Source organism: Balaenoptera physalus, assembly GCF_965194825.1.
Source record: "Balaenoptera physalus genome assembly, chromosome: 17".
Classification (NCBI taxonomy): domain Eukaryota; kingdom Metazoa; phylum Chordata; class Mammalia; order Artiodactyla; family Balaenopteridae; genus Balaenoptera; species Balaenoptera physalus.
Window position 1 is genome coordinate 28,984,447 of NC_138895.1, and position 21,394 is coordinate 29,005,840.

At 38.4% G+C, this 21,394-nt stretch overlaps 2 protein-coding genes across 7 annotated transcripts in view; one reads left to right on the plus strand and one right to left on the minus strand.

Annotated features, from left to right (window-relative positions):
* E2F5 (E2F transcription factor 5) overlaps nucleotides 1-15,512 on the plus strand; it is a 28,780-nt gene extending 13,268 nt beyond the window's left edge. The window contains exons 2-8 of the mRNA XM_082434032.1: nucleotides 6,661-6,770; nucleotides 7,658-7,819; nucleotides 9,125-9,168; nucleotides 10,383-10,447; nucleotides 11,539-11,806; nucleotides 13,673-13,720; nucleotides 14,738-15,512. Coding sequence (XP_082290158.1) covers nucleotides 6,661-6,770; nucleotides 7,658-7,819; nucleotides 9,125-9,168; nucleotides 10,383-10,447; nucleotides 11,539-11,806; nucleotides 13,673-13,720; nucleotides 14,738-14,847 — 807 coding nt within the window. The 3' untranslated portion in view covers nucleotides 14,848-15,512. The remainder of the gene's footprint in view (nucleotides 1-6,660; nucleotides 6,771-7,657; nucleotides 7,820-9,124; nucleotides 9,169-10,382; nucleotides 10,448-11,538; nucleotides 11,807-13,672; nucleotides 13,721-14,737) is intronic.
* RBIS (ribosomal biogenesis factor) lies at nucleotides 15,496-20,644 on the minus strand. 6 transcript variants are annotated; one of them, XM_082434056.1, is made up of 5 exons: nucleotides 20,508-20,644; nucleotides 19,816-19,894; nucleotides 18,215-18,331; nucleotides 15,909-16,025; nucleotides 15,496-15,625 (listed from the first exon to the last, which is right to left on the minus strand). In XM_082434056.1, exons 3-5 carry the CDS (start codon nucleotides 18,326-18,328, stop codon nucleotides 15,554-15,556), a joined length of 303 nt encoding a protein of 100 aa, XP_082290182.1. In that variant the 5' UTR covers nucleotides 18,329-18,331; nucleotides 19,816-19,894; nucleotides 20,508-20,644; the 3' UTR covers nucleotides 15,496-15,553. The 6 variants fall into 6 exon arrangements, with proteins under 6 accessions (XP_082290182.1, XP_082290184.1, XP_082290185.1 ...); XM_082434058.1 differs by having other exon boundaries at nucleotides 19,816-19,891; nucleotides 20,508-20,631; XM_082434059.1 differs by having other exon boundaries at nucleotides 19,816-19,891; nucleotides 20,501-20,630.
* Nucleotides 20,645-21,394: the final 750 nt, after the last annotated feature.

Below are 21,394 nucleotides of genomic sequence, written 5' to 3' on the forward strand. Positions count from 1 at the left end.
AGCAGTCTCTAGAGCTGAGTTTCAGCAGGCTTTTCCTACTTAAATAGATATTTTATCAAGTATCTTCTTTTTTCTTTTGAGAGATCTTTGGTGACTTGAGTAAGGCAGTACAAATGAAGTTTGTTTTCAAAAGCTTATGCAGAGTTTATTAAAAAAATTTAAGAATTAGAACAAATTTAAAGCTTATGCACTTAAAAATACCATATAGAGTAGTAGTTAGAGGTAGTGAAAGCACTGCAGATTTTTTTAGGAGAGATTTCTTTGGGGGGAGGTTTGCTCATTAAAACACTTGCGTGCTTAGCGCTGCTTCTGGAGGAAGCCCTTTGTAGCCTTAAAGTAAGTTATTTATTTTTTGGGTATTTAATTTCCTTACTGATGTAACATCCTCTACAGATGCATTGAAAGCACACAGCAGCCTCCTCCAGGAACTCTTTCCTTTTTTGCCGCCACCTGCAGTAATCTCTTTTTTCAGTCTCTTATAACACTTTGTCTCTACTTTACAGGACTGTTTCATTTTTTCATCCTCATTCTGCCAGGTGTTAGCCATGGTCCCAAAGACTTAGATATGTTTACAGTTTTTTTGTTACTGGTTATTATTTTTGAATAAATAAATAAGTGGAAATGAAGATCTTTCTGCCTTTTCAGACCATTTTATACACTCTAGATGGAACCACCTGCAGACTAGTGGTACTCGAATTGCTACTCAGTGCATTAGTATAGCTTGGGAACTTAAGACTGTCCACCAGTCTTTTAAAATAATAGAAGCCCATTTGAAAATGTTTTGCCACAAATTTATTTCATGAATATATAATTAATGCCAGATTCCACCTGATTATTCATTAGCCTTCTGAATCTGTTTCCTATAAAACAGGGAGAATGATACCTACTTTACAAAGCAGTTGTGAGCATTGTTAGATAACATCTGTGAAAGATCCTATTACACAATTACCCAATTACTGGCTTATAAATGGTTCTTCTTAACTGTGGGTTGAAATCAAACATTCTACATCTCAATTATCTTTAACAGTGTTTGAAATTAGCTAGTAATCTTACCATGAGATAAAGCAACATACCATCGAGCACAGTTTTTTTTAAATTCTCATTAAAATATTTCATAGGCAATCTTGGTGTATTACCTGGGGCCCTTCCACCTTATATTCAGGATCCCATCACTTGGGCACGTCTCTATGCATGTGTATATAACTGATGTTTTGTAGTGGTTTTTTTTTTTTTTGACCGTGCCGTGCAGCATGCGGGATCTTAGTTCCCCGACCAGGGATCAAACCTGTGCCCCCTGCAGTGGAAGCGCAGAGTGTTAACCACTGGACCACCAGGAAAGTCCCTTGTAGTGTTTGTATTGCACAGTTTTGATTTTTGGATGTGGCCCTCCTCGCTGTAATGTTAGTCTCTGTAGCACAGTAGCTAAGACATTGAGTGCACGTGTGTCAACAGTTGTTGTCCTGGAAGAGAGTAAAGTACCTGCTTTACAGATGGAGAACCTGAAAGACAGGATGTTTCCAGAGTTACTGTGTTTATGTCAGCCCTTTTAAATGAAGCATCGGGCTGCATCGGAAGAACATCCTTGAGCAAATGAGCCGCAACTAATCCTAACCCAAATAAAGCAACCGCATAATCTCTCTCCCTCCCAGAATTAACACTGGTCTTAGTGGACTCATTTGTTCAAGTGAAGGGGTGGGGCCAGAAAATTCTTAAAGCCCTTTTTAGCACTTATATGTGATCTCTCTGAGCTCTTAGGTTTTATTTGACTTGTCCACCTCTTAAAATCATCACAAGCTTTAATTTTGTTCCACCTGTGGATATCAGTTTGTTCACCGTTGGTGACATATTTTTAGAAAAGAATTTAATATTTGGAGGGGAGATCTATGTCTTTCAGAGGGTTATGTTTGTTTTTCCTGAAAAAATGAGCATCTAATAGATGCTTCCCTATGGCTATATAGGTCAGGTCCTAGAATAGTAAATGTAAACTTTTAAAGTAAATTTGATGCATACTCATGTGCATTCAACAGACACAGTGCCAGCATGGGATGAGGATGCACCCATTTTGTTCTCTGCCTGTCCCTTGACAACACCCCAGCCTTTCTGCAGGGCCTCAGGAAAATGCACAGTGATTCTGATGGCTCTCACTTTAAATTCAGGGCCGCTAACTTGAACAGGACCATAGTGGGGTCCAGCATTCCTTCTACATGACTTATTCTCTGGCTTTCCTAGACGAGGATTTCACACTTCTCCTCTCTCAACCACTAACCACCCCCTCCCCCTTCACTCCTCCACTCCCACCTCCACTGATGAGAAAAAAAAAGCAACCAGAAGGAAGTGTCTAACTTCTCCCCTTACCTTGTCTACTATCGTACCCACAGCTGCACTTGGGCACTCTGATGAGCTTCAGTTATTAATATGCCCTCTTATTATGTAAGGCTGATCCTCAGCTAGTCTGATTCACATCCCCCCTTGCCTAGTTACTGCTGTTTCTTTAGTGGTTGCCCCTTCTCTCTCCTGCATCATGAATTATCCCTCTTCCCCCTTTACTGGCTCATTCCTATCAGCATACTCGCATGTTGAAATTGCTCCATCTTTAAAAGAAAAGAGAAATGAAGGGAAAAAAAAACTTCCTGGGGAAACCCCACAATTCCCTATAGCTACTGCCCCATTTCTGTTCCTCTTTGCAGCAGAAATCTTCAAAAGAGCTGTCCACTCCAGCTTTCCTTCCACTCTGTCCTGGAATCTCTCCATGAAGGCTTTCTACTCCACCACTCTGTCAAAACAGCGCCGACCAAGGTCACTCGTGATCTTTCCAAAGTCTAATCCATGGATCAGGTCTCAGTGAATCAGGTCTCCCTGCCAGCAATACTTAACATGGTCACTCTTTCTTACACTCTTCCCTTGGCTTCCAAGACCCCACTCTTCCTACTTCTCTTACTTCAGTGGCAGGTTGCCCCTCATTTCTCGGATCTTAAACACTGGCGAACCCCAGGGTTGGCCCTTAGACATCTTCTCCTTCTATGCTCACCTCCTAGGTGAATCCAGTAGGTTCTATCCGGTGTCCTAAAATGTCTTCTTTACTGATGGCTTCTGAATTTGTATCTCTAGCTTGGACTTCTCCCCTAACCCACACACTCCCAATGTCCAGTGGCCTTCTTGATCTCTCCCCCCTGGAAGTCAACTTGTCCAAAGCCGAGTTCCTGATTTTCAGTGCCCCTAACCTATTCCTCTTGCAACCTTCCTCATCTCCAGTTGCTCATGTCAAAAACTGGAGAGTTACTCTTGATTCCTTTCTCAGGATCGCCTGCTTGCTATACCTTCAAAATAGATCCTAATTACCGTATATTAACGCATATATATGGAATCTAGAAAAATGGTACTGATGAACCTAGTGGCAGGGCAGGAACAGAGACACTGACGTAGAGAACCGACTTGTGGACACAGTGGGGGAAGGGGAGGCTGGGACGAATTGAGAGAGTAGCATTGACATATGTACACTATCATGTGTAAAACAGATAGCTAGTGGGAAGCTGCTGTATAGCACAGGGAGATTAGCTTGGTGCTTTGAGACGACCTAGAGGGGTGGGATGGGGAGGGTGGGAGGGAGGCTCAAGAGTGGGGGGATATGTGTCTACATATAGCTGATTCACTTTGTTGTACAGCAGAAACTAACACAACGTTGTAAAGCAATTATAATCCAATAAAGCTGTAAAAAAATAAAAACAGTTTTAAAAAGCTATAAAAAAAAATAGATCCTGAATCTCACCATTTCTCACAACCTCCACAGCTACCCCCTCACCCAAGCCACGGCCATCTCTTGAATGGATTATTGCCATTGCTTTCTCACTGGCTTCTTTTCTTTCACCCAGAGCAGCCCGAGAGAACCTTTTAAAATGTGGAGCCAAATCATTGTGTGCTCAGAGCCTTCCAGTGACTTTCTGTTTTACTGGGGGTAAAAGCTGAAGTCTTTACAGTGGCCTGCAAGACCCCAGCGATCTGGCCCCTTGCTACCTCTTCCACGTTATCATCTTTGTCTCCCTGTCTCTGTGTCTCTCTTCCCCCTCCCCTTTCTTCCTCCTCTCGTTACACACCCCCTTCCCATTCTCCCTCTCAATCACTATTCTGGCCACACTGGCCTGCCCGCCTTTCCTTGAAGGACCTAAGCATCTCCCACTTCAGAGCCTTTGCACTTACTGCCAGATATTCCCAGGGGTCACTTCATTCAGTTCAAATGTCACCTTATCAGGGAGCTCTTCTCTGAAAATCCTATTAAATATAGCACCTTCCTACATGCATTCCTCCTAACATAATTATTTGTACATTATTAACTCCTCTCCCTCTTTTGAGGTCAGGGACTTCGTTCTGTCACCACTGTATCCTTAAGACCCAGACGAGCCTGGCACCCCGTGGGTGCTGAATGGATGAATGAAGGTGGTGGTGATTCATTGTATGATTTTATTAAGTACAAAGGTCTTGGATTACTTAATAAAACTTTAAGAATTCACACGCAACTTTTAAAAACACTACATAAAATATGATAGGTTTGTATACATGCAAACTCTAACTTACCCACAATCTTGTTTCAACCTGTATTTGATGATGAGGCAGTTACTTACCAATATTTAAATTATGCAGCAGACACTGTGCTAAGATGATCCAGGTTAATCCCCACAATTCAGCATGTGTTGTCATCCCATTTTCCAAAAAGGAAGTGAGGTTTAATGAGTTTGAAGCCAACTGAAGACAGGAAGTGGCAGGGCTGAGGTTGGATCGTGGTGTGCCTAGCTCCAGAACCTGACTTCAGAAGGATTATGCAGCTGCTAAAATAAAAGCTTCCTGGAGATCCTTTTTAATGTTGGTCATGTATATGTTTATATATTTAAATAGGAAGATATTTAAGAAATAATGCTTAGTTTTGGAAATAAAGTATTTAATTTTATAATTGTTAAGCAGTAATAAATTATAAATGAGATACTTTTTTACAAATTTTGAGCTAAAAGTGAGATCTCATGGCTCTTTGCCCAGTGACCTGGAATAGCTCTGCGATCTGGTTCATACAAACGTATTTTAATACCCTACCTGGTGAGCTATTGCTGTGGTTGTGACGGCTTTTGTGTGTGAGTCCGTAGCTACGGATAACACAGAGCTGGCTTGGAGTGCTGCGGGCTACTTCTCAAGAGGGAAGTGAGACATGAATTCACAACTTAAGATTTTACAGTTAGCTTTGCAGTAGATGACTGCTCTTCAGAAAGACAGCCTCACACTCAAGGACAGAAACTCTACGATGGTAGGTGAAACAGAGAGGAAATTGCTAAGTACAAGGAAGAGGATATCGATGAAACAGTGCCTAGTCCTCTTTTTCATTTTCTCGTTTTCTAGAAGAGATGGAGCCAAACTCTAGTCAGAGTTGGGGATTCAAACAGCCTCACGCTCTGGTTCTTCCTTCTCTCTTCCACTTTCTACTTACCCTCCAGGTCCACTGTTAGAGGCATGAATCCCCTTCCCGAAGACCTGTGTGATTGGACAACAGTAACTTGGTATTTTGGGTAACACAACAACTAGATTGATAGAACCGACATTTCACTTACAGGTTCCGCATGCCTGTGAAGTGAACAGTTGCTGTTGGTTGCACATGCCCCCTGTGGAAAGGAAACAAAATGCTGTCCTGGGTTTTTGTAGGAGGTGCTTTTTTACAGAATCAAGAAGGTAGTGATGCCCTGGGGTAGTTGGTAACTAACTGTATGAAACGAAATCTTGTACATATGTACTGAATATTGTCAGTAAGGACAGAAATGTGTTTTTTCATTACTACCATAAATCTTAAAATGTGACTCCACATTCAAGATAGTCTGTTGTCTAATCCATTCTGAAAAAAGAAGCTGTAAGGTAACCTCGTCTTAGAGGTTCTGTTTGTACTATTGGGGAACAAATGTCAGACATGTGAGTGAGAACTAGTTAGAGGGACTGTCCAGCATTCCTCAATTCATTCATGACATGATAGCATTAATTATTTTCGTTGGTCTTACCTAATGTGAGTGAAACTACCAAGCTTTTGTGTTTGCTAGTACCACAACCTTGTGCTATAGATTTTGATTTCTTGTAGATTTTATGCTTTGTGTTGGGATGGCATGATTCATTCCTCTCTTTTCACTGGGAGTTTAAAAAATGCAGACTGTGTATTTCAAGGTATTACAATGTGTGTATAATTCAGAATTTTCCCCCAAGTATCTTGACTTCATTATTTAAAAGCTGCTGACGTATAATTTTTCAAAGTTTTAAAAAGTAATTAAGGCTGTCTTTAGACAAGACTGTTTATGAACGGAGAAGTAAGATAGGAAGTGACAATTAGCAGTGCCTTTTCAGGATTAGCCCATAAGGTGATATAAAGTATTTTTATTGTGTTCTTTAATTTTTGTGGGCTTCGTGTCATGACCTCTTCATTTTTTTTTCCATTCCAACATCTGCTGGCTTTTAAATGGAATAATTTCTTTGGTATTTTCAGTGTTTGAGGGTTGATTTGCACATACTCAAGCAACTGACTGGGTCAGATTTAGGATTGGGCTCTCATGCTGTGACCTTAATAACCAAAGCCTTTTTGGCCTTAAAATACAAAATGTACTTTATTTCATTGTTCTTTCCTTTTTTTTTTTTTTTAAACAGGCTGCAGATACTTTGGCAGTGAGGCAAAAGAGAAGAATTTATGATATCACCAATGTCTTGGAAGGAATTGACCTAATTGAAAAAAAGTCAAAAAATAGTATACAATGGAAGTAAGTTACAAACCAGTACTCTGTTCTAAAACCTTTTTCTTCTCAGTGCTCTGTAAGATCTGACCTTTCTACCATTTGCCTCTCTGAAGGCCTCTGTTTCAGCCATCTACTCTAGTCACACCAGGCCCACCTGTATCCCTGGACACACATCTTTGGGCTTCTGTGTGTGTTACTTCTATGTTGGGATGTCCCTTGCTCACTCCACTGTTTAATTTACACTCTTAAAATTAAAATCTTACTTTCTCCCTCAAGCTACTCATTTGGTACACACTGCATACTGCTTTGTATTATTAATTCCTCTCTGCCTAAGTATTTATCTGCCCACCTAGTATAAACTCCTTGAAAACAGGAACTGTGTCTTATACACAGGAATATGTACTTTGTAAATAATGGTTAGTTGAAATGCATGTTGTCATTTGTTAACTGTTGTATGTTTGAGTGTGATAAACACTTTCTGTTCCACAAATTCGTCCCCTTTAGCCTTAATTTTTTGGTTTATCTTAGCCAAAAATCCCACCAAAATATATTAAGAGGTTGTAATGTGTTTTACCAGCATCTCAGTCTATATAGTGAGACTTCCAGTGTGACGATTTGACTTTGACATCCTCTGGTGCCTCAGTCACCAGCCTGACCTTCTAGAAGACAAAAAGCACACTAGAACATGTTGAGAATTTTTGTATTTTGGTTGTTCTTGGCAATAAATTGTCTAAGCAAACATGTTCAGAGGTATATGGTGCTTAAATTTTCTAAGGATTTTAATGCTTGATTTTTAGAAGCGTGTAAAGATTTTTGTCTTGAATATATTCAATGAGTTTTACTACTACAAAAATTAAGTGATGTTTACCTGGGTCTGATACTGGGGATATTAATTCTCATATGTTTTTAAGAGGTGTAGGTGCTGGCTGTAATACTAAAGAAGTCATAGATAGATTAAGATATCTTAAAGCCGAAATTGAAGATCTAGAACTGAAGGAAAGAGAACTTGATCAGCAGAAGTTGTGGCTACAGCAAAGCATCAAAAATGTGATGGACGACTCCATTAATAATAGATATCCTTTTAAATAAGCTATACGTATACATAATATCTATATATTCTTTCAGTCTGAAGATGAGTTACTTTATTCTAGTGTTTTTAGAGTTCAGTTTTGCAAGTGAATATAACATTTTAATTTTATAATCCTTCTAATGATTTATACTAATATTTAAAAATTTTTACCTTTTTAAGTTTACAGTGCATCAGTTAGCACCATTACTGTGTTGCACTGAGAAAAACAAATTCACCTACATTCAGTCTACCCACTGATAGGATGTAACATCTAGCTAAAGTGTGCTTAGGGGGTCTGTGAATTTGGAAGTCATTGTTAAGTGCATAGACAAACTTAAATCATTGTTCTGTACTTAAATCATTCAGTGTTCTGAAGTAGTAAAAATTCAGCAACTCTCAAAGTTTTGAAAAATTAATTTTGGTTTGAAAATGAAATATTACAGGCCTGCAATCAGTCCAGGATACATTCCGCCTAATATTAACCCAAAGACAGTATTTACTGGAGGGTGGGGTTCCAAGGCTGGTGTATCTGTTGTATTGGGGGGAAAAATCATTAGTGATATACTCCATGTGTTTCTTACAGTCATTGTGTTCTCTTAGATATCCGTGACTCTCTTGATTTGTGAACTTACCTGTAGTCATATGGAACATTTTAACTACATTTATCTTGTACCACCTCTTATGAACTTTTGACTAATGTATACAATTTATTTTTCGTGTTGTCTTGTCTTTGGTGAACAAGTCCATGATCTCATTTGTTATTTCCTTTCTATGATCAGAACTCCTTAACAGTTTGATAATAATGGGGGTCTTCAACTGTGCCTTGTGGAACCCCAAGATTCAAAAAGCATTGAACTAGTTGATCATGCACTTTGCTGCACTGCTTTCCAAGATTGTGGCCACTCCCAATTCCCCAAACCATGACCCAAGAAGATTCTCGATGCAGAGGCTTGTATAGTTGCTCTTCACTGCCACTGAGAGCATCCTTTTTCCCATCAATATCCTTCCCCCTGAAGCTCCTGTCTCCATGAGGAATGTGTTTTCCATCTCTCTCCCAAGAGTTCTCAATGACAGAGAAATCAAAAGTGGCTTCTTCTTAGAGCAAAGGATGGACACTTCTCTTATGGACCTTTATGTGATTGTCTTTGCCTTTTCAGACTAAAGACTTGTGTTCTTTTTCATCTGACCATATGTGACAGTCCCTTCATGCATTTGGTCATTTTGTTTATTTTGGCCTTCAGATTTATTATCTTAATTTAAATGTCTAGACCTTGATATAAATGTTGTTTCCTTAACTCTATGACAGTACATTTTCCTATGTAACTCATGAAGACATCTGTAATTGCTTTAATGGTAAGTACTGTTAGTAAATTTTTTCTTACATTCTTCCTTTGATCAACCTATTTAGTGTAACGTGATTCAAAATTTTCCATGCACTCACCCTAAGTCATTATTTTCAGGACTTGTGGACATTTTTGGGTCTCACTCTACAGTGCCATGTATTGATAGGCTGCTTTCATTTCTGTTCCCATGCCAATAACTGCTTTTCCCAGCTTTCACTTCATTGCCCACATCGGTAGGTATAAACTCTGTGTGGGAGAGGCACCTAAGTCAGAGAGGGATTAAGCAACAGTCTCAAAGTCACAGAATCACAGTCAATGACTAAACTTGAACTAGAACACGGTTCTCATTGGCACTGTTTATGAAAATATGTGTAGCAAGTGTGCTGGTCACAAATGGAACCCAAAGAAAGCATGAGGGCAGAGTAAGGTTTATCCATTTTATAATCAGGAAAATTATTCCTCACCCTATTCCATCCCCAGCCTCCATGTTTTCCTCTTAAGATGACAATGTATTAGTAACTAAAATGGGGGGTGGGGGCTGTATTTCCATAATATATATAATACAAGTAAAATGAAATTTTGCATACAGATTTAATTGTGCATGACCTATTAAAAAAGGACAGTCTTGTATCATGCACATACAAAAAATAATCTGCTGAACACCTTGCCAAGTGGAATCTGACTTTCATCTAAGACTACGCTGGTAATATATGTGGGTTTATTGCTCTACTTTGCCACCGTATTTCCCAAGTTTTCAAAGAAAGTTTGGGGAAGTATTTTTAATCTTCAACTCAGCAGAGACTGCTGTAGAATTTGGCTTCAAAAGTAAGTTCACTCCAGTCATTTAAGTAGTATAAATACTTCAACTAAACAGTGTTACTTAACTAAGGCTAAAAGTTTTCGAGAATCTCAGACTTGACATGAGATTGGGTGAAAGCAATTTGTTTATGAGAATAGAGCTAACACATTTAACCTGTTCTAAGGTCTAACACATATATTGCCTCATTTAATCCTCCAAAAAAACCCTATGCAGTAAGTTATATTGCCTCTATTTTACAGAATTAAGAACAAAAGCCCAAGGTTACCTAGCTTGGGATTCAAATCCAAGCATTCTGACTCCACAGCCCACACTCTTGGCCACCCCACACTCTTGGCCACTGTATTACAGGATCAGTAGTATTTTCTAAAATGTAAAAATCTTTATTTCTTAATTTTTTTGACCAGGTGATACACTTTTGGCCATTCAAGCACCTTCTGGTACACAGCTGGAGGTACCTATTCCAGAAATGGTATGTATGTAGGATAACTTTTGTTAAAATGGATCTACAATAGGGACAAATATATTTTCTTTAGCTGAACATGAGCTAATTGCAAACACTTTCAAGTTACTGCTTTTAAGTTGTCTGTTTGAAAGTACTGATATCTGAATTTAGATGTCTTCAGTACTTTGGTAAAATTATGGAAGTGACTGAATGAATCATTTAACATTTTACTTTTTTTAAAATTTGATTTTATTTGAGCTAGAAGACATCAAGGAATGAGTAATGATATAGTCAATAATCTTAAAACATCAGTTTGACTATATCTATAACCAACATAACAATCCTGAGGAAAAAGTTCACTTTAAATATCAACAATAATATATTGCTTTAAATTAGGTCTTTAAAAAAACATTTTCTGGCTTATTGAGTCAGAGATATTTATTGACTCTATGCTAATATAAATTTCATGATTTTAGTTTTCAGATTCAAATTTCCTGAAACAAACTGATTTGAAAACTATAACAATCAAAAAAGAGGTAGAAAAAATTACTGTTATCACCTCCCTCTCTTCTCCCAGCTATTCTAGAACTTTGTATTTAGGCGTTTACAGTACTGGTTTCTGAAGCCTCGGGATACAAATTACCTTTTTGAAATGGAGGGACTTTACATTTATATCTCTATAGGAAAACTCAGTTGTCTTTGTGCTTTGCTGAATGAAAAAAAGTTTCGACCTGTGAAATAGCTGCCATTTAAGACCGCACATTGAGATGACCACATCAATGGCGGCCGATGCCAGGGGATGGAGTTCCATACATGTGGAGAATGCTTGGAGCGCTGCTGCACACTGACATGTATAATTACACACAAATAGATGGTTTCCAGAATTCTACAACTGGGAGTTTTTGATGCCCAGTATTTAAGAAAAGCTTACTTTTAGGGGCAAGTGGTTTATAGCACTCAATATCCCATTCTACTCTTGGTCTCTCTGTTTTGACTTAACGACTTAATTTTGTCATATTTAGTTAGTCCCTATAGCTTTGCCTGTCTTATTTTTAATGTTTCAGCTTACCTAGAAATGTTGACCTTTATTCATTTGTTTATGCCCAATAACTTCAAAGGGTCAGAATGGACAAAAGAAATACCAGATCAATCTAAAGAGTCATTCAGGACCTATCCACGTGCTGCTTATAAATAAAGAGTCCAGCTCCTCTAAGCCCGTGGTTTTTCCTGTTCCCCCACCTGATGACCTCACACAGCCTTCCTCTCAGCCCTCAACTCCAGTGCCTCCACAGAAATCCAACATGGCAACTCAGAACCTGCCTGAGCAACATGTCTCCGAAAGAAGCCAGAATCTTCAGCAGACTCCAGCCACAGAGTTATCTTCAGGTGGGTTCAGAGCCTTTGTTTTAAAAAGTACAGAGGGGAAAATATGAATACTGTGTTGAACAAGTTGGAGAGCTTTTCTGAATTTCTCAATTGTGATGTTATTCTATTATCTAGTATAGGAGGCAAAATAGTAAACCTGATCAACAAGTATTAATTTTGTGTCTTCTGTGTGCCCAGCACTGGAATATGTATTATGAGGAAAATTTAAAAAACAGATCCTGTCTATAATTATACTACTACTACTTGTTTCATAGACTGTGTAAATATATGTATTTGCAGTTTTCCTTAGGATTCCATTTTTGGAATTAAACCAAATTTGTTCCCCCACCCCCCTTTTACTATTTACATGTCAGCTTTTTATCTGAGATTTATTTTGTAAGGTTCTTTTATCTCTTAGTAACTCTAGTATATATAATTGAAATTTGTTCTACGTTTAATAAAAATCATACTAGGGATGACTATAGTGACTTATGTCTCCTGTTTCTCTGTATTCTCTATTGTTACACTTTTTATTTGGAAAGCTTAGTTTTATAGAGTTGATAAGTGGTCTCAACTCCAATTATTTAGGAAATTTTGCCTTCCTAAGTTGTTTGATCTGTGAAATGATAAATAGCTAAAAACTGGGCATCAGGAATAGGGGCCACATTTCTTAAATTTATAAAATTTCCTCAGCATCCAGTCCTTTTCCCGTGGTTATTACATGGCTAGGTATTTACCAACTCCTTAGTGGTTCCAAATAAAGGACCCATGGTTGCTGAATGAACGACTGCCACGCAATCTAGACGTAGTATTGCAGATAACTTAAAAACTATATTGTATATATTCCAATTTGTTTATTTTTACCTTTATCCTTTTGGGATGTGGTCTACTCTTTGAGTTCACAATAGGTAAGAGTGAGACTAAAAAGATCTAACTGGACACAGAATATTTTTCAGCTTCTTGTTGCCCATATCCTTCCCCTATAAGTATTTCCACACCATAGGCCATAGGGATGCACAACAGAAAGTGTCATCTTTCAAAAGCTTATAATCTAATTGGGAAGAATAAAGTAGGCAGGCTTATGGTTTAGCTCAGACACAATTAGTACATTGGCTTTCACAAAGCATTAAAGAAACTTTTGAGCATTTCATTTCTGTACATGATTTTGTATTTGGAAATAGTAAAGAAAACAATTTGGGGCCAGATTAGAGAGGGCCTTGAATATCAGACTGAGTTAGGACTTGGACCTATAAACCAATGAAGATTTGTGACCAGGGAAGTGGCACGTTTAGAACTGCATACTGGTGAACACAGAAGTAACGTGATTAGGAAAGAAGAGGCTTCTGGCCCTGGGAAGAAGATATTAGAGGCAATGAAGACAGAAGATAAGATGTTTGCAGTTATGCAACTGTGAGAGAACACTGAGGCTAAAATGGGGTGATGACAATGGGATTGGAAAAAGAAATAAGATTTGAGAAATATTCTTTAGGCAAAATAAGTAACCTTTGATGTGTGAGATCTGAAGATAAAGTTAACAGGAGGACTGTAAAGTGATGTTGCACTTTTAAGGTTGGGTCATTGGGAGAATTATGGTAACACTGACTTTAAAAACTGAGGAGTCAGTTTTGGGAAAACAATGATGAGTTTTTGGGGCTAAATCTTGAGTTCAGAAGTTTAAAAGTAATGCCAAGTACAGATTAGGTGTCATGAAAATTCTGTTTCCATAAACTTCTAGTACTTTAATTTCGTACTTCTAATCAAGATGCTGATGTTAAATATAACTGCTTAATATATACTGTGTTTAAATATATGCTGTTTAAATATAACTGCCTTTTTGCTGTTAATAAAGAGAAGTGTAAAAAAACTTTATCACAATTCTCTTTCCAGCGGGATCTATTAGTGGAGATATCATTGATGAGTTAATGTCTTCTGATGGTAAGTAGTTAAAAAATTTAATAAATATAACCTTATACATCAATAATGCTTTTCTAGAATTTATGAGTGGCACATGATTTAAAAGAAATGAAGAACCTATATTTTTTAACTGCTTAATGTACTATGATGATTCATGAAATTTATAGTAAGTTAGAGGCATCCTTCAGAATTTTTTGCCTGCATTTTGAAGAAAAAGAATTCATAAGGGGATACTTATCACCTTTACTGAATAAACTTCTAAATTGTTGGCATACTAGCCCTTTTTACACCTGAAGAATTTGGCCAAGAAGAGTAAAACAGTGTATCTGAGTCAACAGGAAATCTGAAAACATAGTTTTGTAAACACTCCTACCATGGCCAATTTCAAGCTGCCAATGTGAAGTCAGTATTACTAAGATTAGCCACATCATCGTCTAATCTAAAATAATTCTTAAAAATCAACTAGCTATAATACGGTAGTTACTTTAACAATTACTTTCTGGGCCTCACCTTTCTAAAAGTTCTTGGATTCAGAGTCCTGGTTCCTAACAAATATGTATAGCCGAGACCTAGGAAGTGGCAGCTGTTAAATTAGCCAATGGCACAGTAACCACTTAGACATTTATCAAACACCTCTGTAAAAGCAGAGAATTTCAGCATATTTATTAATTTATGTCTAGTTCCTTTCTCTGTTTTCAAAGTGGTAGCTTATTTAGCAGATCAGAGAAAATACTTTGACCAGTGTTTCTGAATCATAAATTTTAGTGACAAGTTCAACCAATATAAATTAACTTCTGTTTCTCAAGCTAACACTTATAATCAATGCATAAAGTGTCTTTAAAGAAGAATCTTTCAAAATATACACAAAATACTAGTCATTAATTTGATCATTACATTTCCTATTATATATTTTTTAAAAATTGCTGTACAACATGGGAAACATAATTTGGCTTGATGTTTTTGATAGTATTTTATGTTAGACATCATTACCTGTATGTAGAAACCATCTCTAACACTGAATTTATTTTTTGCTTGCAGTGTTTCCGCTTTTACGGCTTTCTCCGACCCCGGCAGACGACTACAACTTTAATTTAGATGATAATGAAGGAGTTTGTGATCTGTTTGATGTCCAGATACTAAATTATTAGATTCCATGGAAACTTGGGACTGTTATCTACCTCTAACTGTGTAACATTTTAGACGTCTTAATAACCTAAGTATTTAAAATTATGAATGTAACACCTTTTTAGTTCACTGATTCTGAAATGTTCTTCCCTAATACTTTCTTTTTTACTTCACAAAACTTCAACCATAAGAACAAAGGATTCTGATTGCTTCAGGGGAAAAAGTGATTTCATATCCACCAACTCCCTACCCTCAAGTAATTACATTCTGGAATTTCAACTTTTCCTCCCATTCTGAATCCTTCTGTTTTTTTCCTTATATGAGAGGAAAGTTAAAGTACACTTAAGGTCATCAAAAACAAAAAAGTTAGCCAAGGGCTCATCATTTGTTTGTCTTAACATTTTTACTGCCACGAGACTGTCCATATTTCTGTGTATCCTCTGATCCAGACATTCACTGCCACTTATAAAGTGAAGGGTGTAAACTAGGATATATTAACTGTTTCAGTGAACAGATTTTGTGAAGTGCCTTCTGTTTTAGCACTTTAAGTTTATCACATTTTGTTGACTTCTGACATTCCACTTTCCTAGGTTATAGGAAAGATCTGTTTATGTAGTTTGTTTTTAAAATGTGCCAATGCCTGTACATTAACAAGATTTTTAAAAATAAAATTGTATAAAGCATTTAATTTATTGGTCTTTTTGGGGAATTTGATGCATCACCAGTGTATTACAACTGAGCCATTAATCTTGTAGCTTCATCAACATTAACTGGTTCGTTTTCAGGACACTGCTGAGGAATCTGGAGAGAAAATTACATTTAAAAATTTAGATAACAATAGCAAACAAAAATGACATAATCTACTGACATATAATCTATTATTCAATATAATTTCTTCTAGTTGTACTTTTGGAAATAGAACAATAAATTCCCATATTTTAGACTCAATGTTTTAAAGTCTGAATAAGCTATACATACTACAGAGCCAAATACTAAAAATTACAATCAATACAGGCTTTGAAAATTTGGAGTTTATTAGCCTTCAGTTTATTAGCCAGAACAAAAGGAAGTGATTTCCACTCACCAGCTGTTTCTGCAGAGGTTCAAGGGAAAGGCCTTTTAAGAAGTGTGCAAGTTCCTTTTGTATATCTACAAAAGCTTTATTCACTCTGTTCACTTTTTCATCGTTCATGATGTTTATCTTTAAAAAAAAAGAGAGCCTTAATCCATGATCTCACAACCATTAAGGATAAAAATACAGGCAACCTTAATTTAATCTTGTTACCCCCCAAATCTATAAACTCTTATCAATCATACCAATTTGTGGAGACAATTTACACTAAAATTCTTACAGTCTTATTGGGACATTTTAGACAAAAGGTTCTGTTTTTTTAAAAATAAGAATTGTGTGGATATACCTCATACCTTGACTTTCCTGGTATAAGCAGGCCAAAATATGTGACCACGATCTTTCTAAGCTACGGTGCTATCGTCTCTCATCTGTAAAATGAGGAACCTGGATGGCATGCTTCCAGGGTCCTTCTAACAGTACGTCTCTGAATCCTTCCTTGATGGAAGTGCCTGGCAGTCTCCTGAGGACAGCGGCCCCTGTAGGCTTCCTCGCTTGAATCTTAAAGGTGGGGGTGGTATTCTTGTTCTTCACAGCTGCTCCCCAACTCTTTCTCCTTCAAAACTTTTGGCTCTTTTGCATTTTATGCATCAGGACATTCTGACACCCCTCTCCTCATTACTGTCACCTACCAACACCATGATTACTTGCTCCTTTGTGAAAGATCTCAAACCATGGCTCACTGACCCCTCTCACGCCTGGCGTCGCTGCTTAGTGGCTACAACAAAAACCTATCCTATGGCTTCTTAATCTCTTCAGGTCCTCATCCCCAGGGGTCTTTTCCACGACCTACCTTGCCATCACTCCCATGCATCACCTTAGGCTGCATCATTACCTGTTACCGCACCACCTCCTATCCTTCTATTCACTTATTTTATTAATAATTCTTAAATCTCACTGAAATCTTTTCCTACCAAGTTCACTATTGTTCACATTTTCATATCCTCACTTTTTCCTTTAGCCTGCACAGATTCCATGACCACTAATCAGTCACTCCTTCACACCCTCTTAACTCTCCTTCTCTTCTCTCCCTCAATCAGACTTGCCTGGCAACCTAGCTAAACTCAAGTATCAGCCTTTTCTGAGCCCCAAACTGAAGCTGTAGAAAAGCATAACTGGCTGACTGGCTTCACTTTAAGTTCATGGCCACCAACTTCAATTTACCATTTATACAGTGCCTGGCAATCGTACGACCTCCCCCTAAGTTAGGCTGCTTTCTCATAAAAGTGTTCGATACTTTCTCCAACCAGGCTGCCTACCCACAGATCTTTTCCGTTAGCATCCATAAAGCTTCTAGGACTTCCTATCCAAACAAAATAATTTTCCTCAAATACACCAAGCCTTCACCCAGCTGGGGGTCTTTGCACTCACTATTCTTTCTGCCTAGAACATGCTGCTCCCAACACTTCCCAGCAGTTTGCATCACTGGCTCCTATCAGTCAGGTTTTGGCTTCAATGTCAACCCTGAAGACAATTCTATCTAAAACTGTCACCCCCAAACCCCAGTCACATCACCCAGCTTTATTTCCTTTTTAGCATTTCCAAAGTCATGAAATTGCTCCACCAAAAAGTTTAACTCAGCTAGTTCATGAAGACTGAAAGATAAAATGTTACATTTCTATAGACCATTATGATAATTACTAAGTCCTCTAGAGGTGACTCCACCTACTACTTAAGCTTGAAAACATTTTCTTGAATAATCTTCTTAAGGAGCCTACTTAATCTTGAAGAAATTTCCCATTCCCCAAATATTTTGAAATAAAGATAGAGCAACTCCTTTCTTTTCAAATTTTGTATTTTAAGAAACAAAATATTTTATCTTCTATTTTTAGGCTTTTATCTGAGTTCTAGATATCTTCAGAGAAATAAGAATTACCGAGGAGAAAAAGAATGGGTGTTGACTGACATTCCATGTCTTGGCTCTGTTGAAAGCTTCTTGAATATATATTAGTTTAGAGATAACTTTTCCATACCATGGTTTTTTATGATTTCTATGCTCTGAGAAAGCTATTAAAACTGTTACTTGGAGCCTCATACATTTGCAGTTAAAATGCTTTCTTCTTTTTGCACATTTGGATTCAAGAAAGGGAGGTTATTTTTCTTCATCTTTTTTTCTTTTTTAAAACAAATGTTTAAAATCATCTTGCTTTTGTAGGAAAGGCTAAGAACCTGTTTTAAATATTAGCATTCAGTTTTTCAGTAGCTTTACAATTATGCTTTGCTTGTAAACAATAAAGTCAGAGTGCTTAAGTGATACTAACCTTCTTCAGATTAGTGGTAACTGGTTTTGCTTTATTTTTAACCTTAAAGCTTTTTTGGCTGGCTATGTGGAATACATTCCTGGACTTCCGTCCTCTTAGTTTGTTCTTGGCCATTGTCTAGGAAAGAAAGAAAAGGAGCTCAGTTAAGTTGCCCACGTTTATAAACTAAATCAATTTAAGTTTTGGAAGTAAAGGTACCAATTAAATCTAAGAAATTCCACCTTACTCCTGATTATTTTTAAAATTGCTGCTTGTATTAAAATTATCTCTATGTCCTTTTGGTCCTACTAGATTTTTCTGTTTCAGTGCAGAGTGTGTAGCTAATTCTTTTCTGCATCTCCAGCACCTGGCCCATAAGAGGCTCCGCATTAATTTCTGCCAGTTAGATTCATTAATTAATATTCTCAACACAGCAATTGTTTTTTTTCAGCTCTCTGCAGCATCTGACAATGCTAACCATCACCATCCATCCTTCTGCTAGTTTACATACTGCTATTCCATTCTGGTTCCTTTCATACTCTAGGACTGACTCCCTTCTCCTTCCTTCTTTCATTCCTTTTTACTTGCCCCATTTTCACTCCTGTGTGCACCTCCTCAAAACCAGTACTTAATCTTACACTTCCTAACCCCCGCGTTAAACTACTTTCATGACTTCCACATCACCTCTATGTGAATGGCTCTTGTCTAAAAACTGTAGGTATTATCTTTGTTTTATAGCTAAACACACTAAGCCTATAAATTCTACTTGAGAAACATCTCTCAAACCTGTCTTTAACAATGCACGTGAGGAACAATTTAAAAAATATTAATAGTTAAGATTTATTAAGCTTTTACTACATGTACAGCACTATGCTAACATTTTATGTGTTTTAACTAATTTACTCCTTACAACAACACTTTGCAGGAGGTACTATTTTATCATTTTATAGATTAAAAAAAAAAACTGATGCAAAGAGAAGTTAATCTGCCCATTGTCGCACTATTAGTAGTCAGAGAATGCCAAGATTCAAAGCCAAGCAGACTAGATCCTGAGCTCTCATTATGTGATGTGGCCTCTCGTATATAAATAAAAATGCAGTACAAAAACATGATTTAGTACTGCCTAGTTCAGGACTGGGTTACTGCTTTAGTCCCTAGGACTATTTGGTTAGACTCTGGGTTGGGACAAACTATACCCATGGACCCAATCAGGTCAGGCACCTATCTTTGTAAATGACGTTTTATTAGAACGCAGCTATGTCCATTCGATTATGTATGTTTTGTCTGTGGCTGCTTTCCTGCGACAACTGTGGCTCGCAAAGCCTAAAATATTTACTATTTGGCCCTTTACAGAAAGACTGTCAACCCCTGGCTTAAGCCACATGCATTCAAGTCTATTCTGCATAGTGGTATAAAATGAACCGTCCCAATGTTAAAATCCTTCAGTGGCTCCTCCAACCCACAAGGAGCAATATTCTTTGTCCTGACATATTGCTGGAAACCTGACTCTAGCATAAATCTGTCAAAGGTATCTCCTGCTATTTCTCTATACCCACTCTAGTCTACTAATTACTCTCTGAAGACACCTTGCACCACATTCTTCCTTTCTTCCCTTTGCTCACATTGTATCTCTCCTCCTTCAATGTCTAGCCTCAGGAACAACAGAGACAGCAATGTTTCCGAACCCCAACAGAACTCCTTCTAAAAAAAAAAAAACAAAAACAATAAACACAGTAGAAAATACATGACTATTATAGAAGCAGAAAATACACATAAACCACCCCCAAATTAAATAATCTAAAATCCTTCCAATAAGTAACCAAAATCCAACCATTCATCTAGTATTCATTAATCAATTACTATGTACCAAGTGTGGTACAGAACCTATATACATACATATGAAACATATACAAACACAAGAAACAAAGATAGGTGCTGTAATTGACAGCATACGAGTGGAGTCACAAAAGGGAAAGATCCAATAGAGTTGGGGACTTAAGGAAGGTTCGTGGAGAAGCTGATAATCTAGTTGGGGGGGGGGTTAGGGGGATAGGGATTTTCTCTAACAACCACGTGGAAACTGGTGACAACAGAACAACCCAAAACTGGTACCCTAACGTGGGCTGAAGGCCCAGCAGGCATGGGGGTTTCAGGCCTGAGCCAGCAGGCCTGCGGCCGAGTAGGACTGCCTAAGGCAGCGAGCGACGACGGAACGGAGCCGCCAGACGGCAGCAGCCCGCGGACGGCCAATCCTGTCTCAACCCTCGGAAACTTCACGCCAGCGCGCCGGAAAATTTTTCTATTAACCTCTCACCAGTCCTCCGATACCCTCTTGCAGGGGTTTAAGCTCCAGGTAACGCCATCTGCACGCGCAGGATCCAGGAAGTTCCGGGTTGAAGGAGCCAGTCAAGGGTCCTCTCTCAGGCCGTAGTTCCGCCCACCGAGCGAAACTCCGCCCACAGGGCGGAGTGCTGCCCCGTGAGCTTGGTCCTGACGGAGATAAGCCCCGCCCACCTTGCGTCGTTCCGCCCACCGAGCGTCGTTCCGCCCACGGTCTGGTTCCCACCCACCTAACGTAGTCCTGTCCATAGAACCATGTGAGCCGCGGAGCACCCTTCCCTAAACACAGGGCCCTCCCTGTTAACTTCCCTTGCCGTTCGCTGGGTTAAGAACCTCTACTCAGCTGAGGCGTCGAAGACGCGGCAAAGTCTCGAGTTCCTCGCGGGGGTATGTGTACAGAAACCACCCGAAGTGTCTGAGTCACCAGAGCCACACAGACCGTAACACAGGTAGTCGGCCCTCAGCCGCTTACTGCTGGCTGGCTCTGTCCGCGCTCCCAGGAGGTGGCGCTGCGCACCTCTGAGTGGCGTCCCAGGTTTGGTTGGAGGAACAAAGAACCTAATGTCTGGAACAGATCTAGAACTATAATCTCCCAAGGGAAAATTTGTAGTGAGCCAAAAGTTGAAATGCTTTTCTCATTGAAGTTTCCTTGCTTCAAAATGAGAATTTCTGACAGCACAGCAGAGGCACAAGAAAATATCAGTAAGTTGTAAAACAAGAATCAGGGAACTTAGAAAATCTTAGAAGAAACATTTTTGCCTTCCAGTTTTATGTCTGTGTGTGTATATTTCCCAGTTAAGGTGTTCTGGGTTGAGTTTTCTAGAAAATCGAATCACTTCTTCCAAGAGGATCTTTCCACTA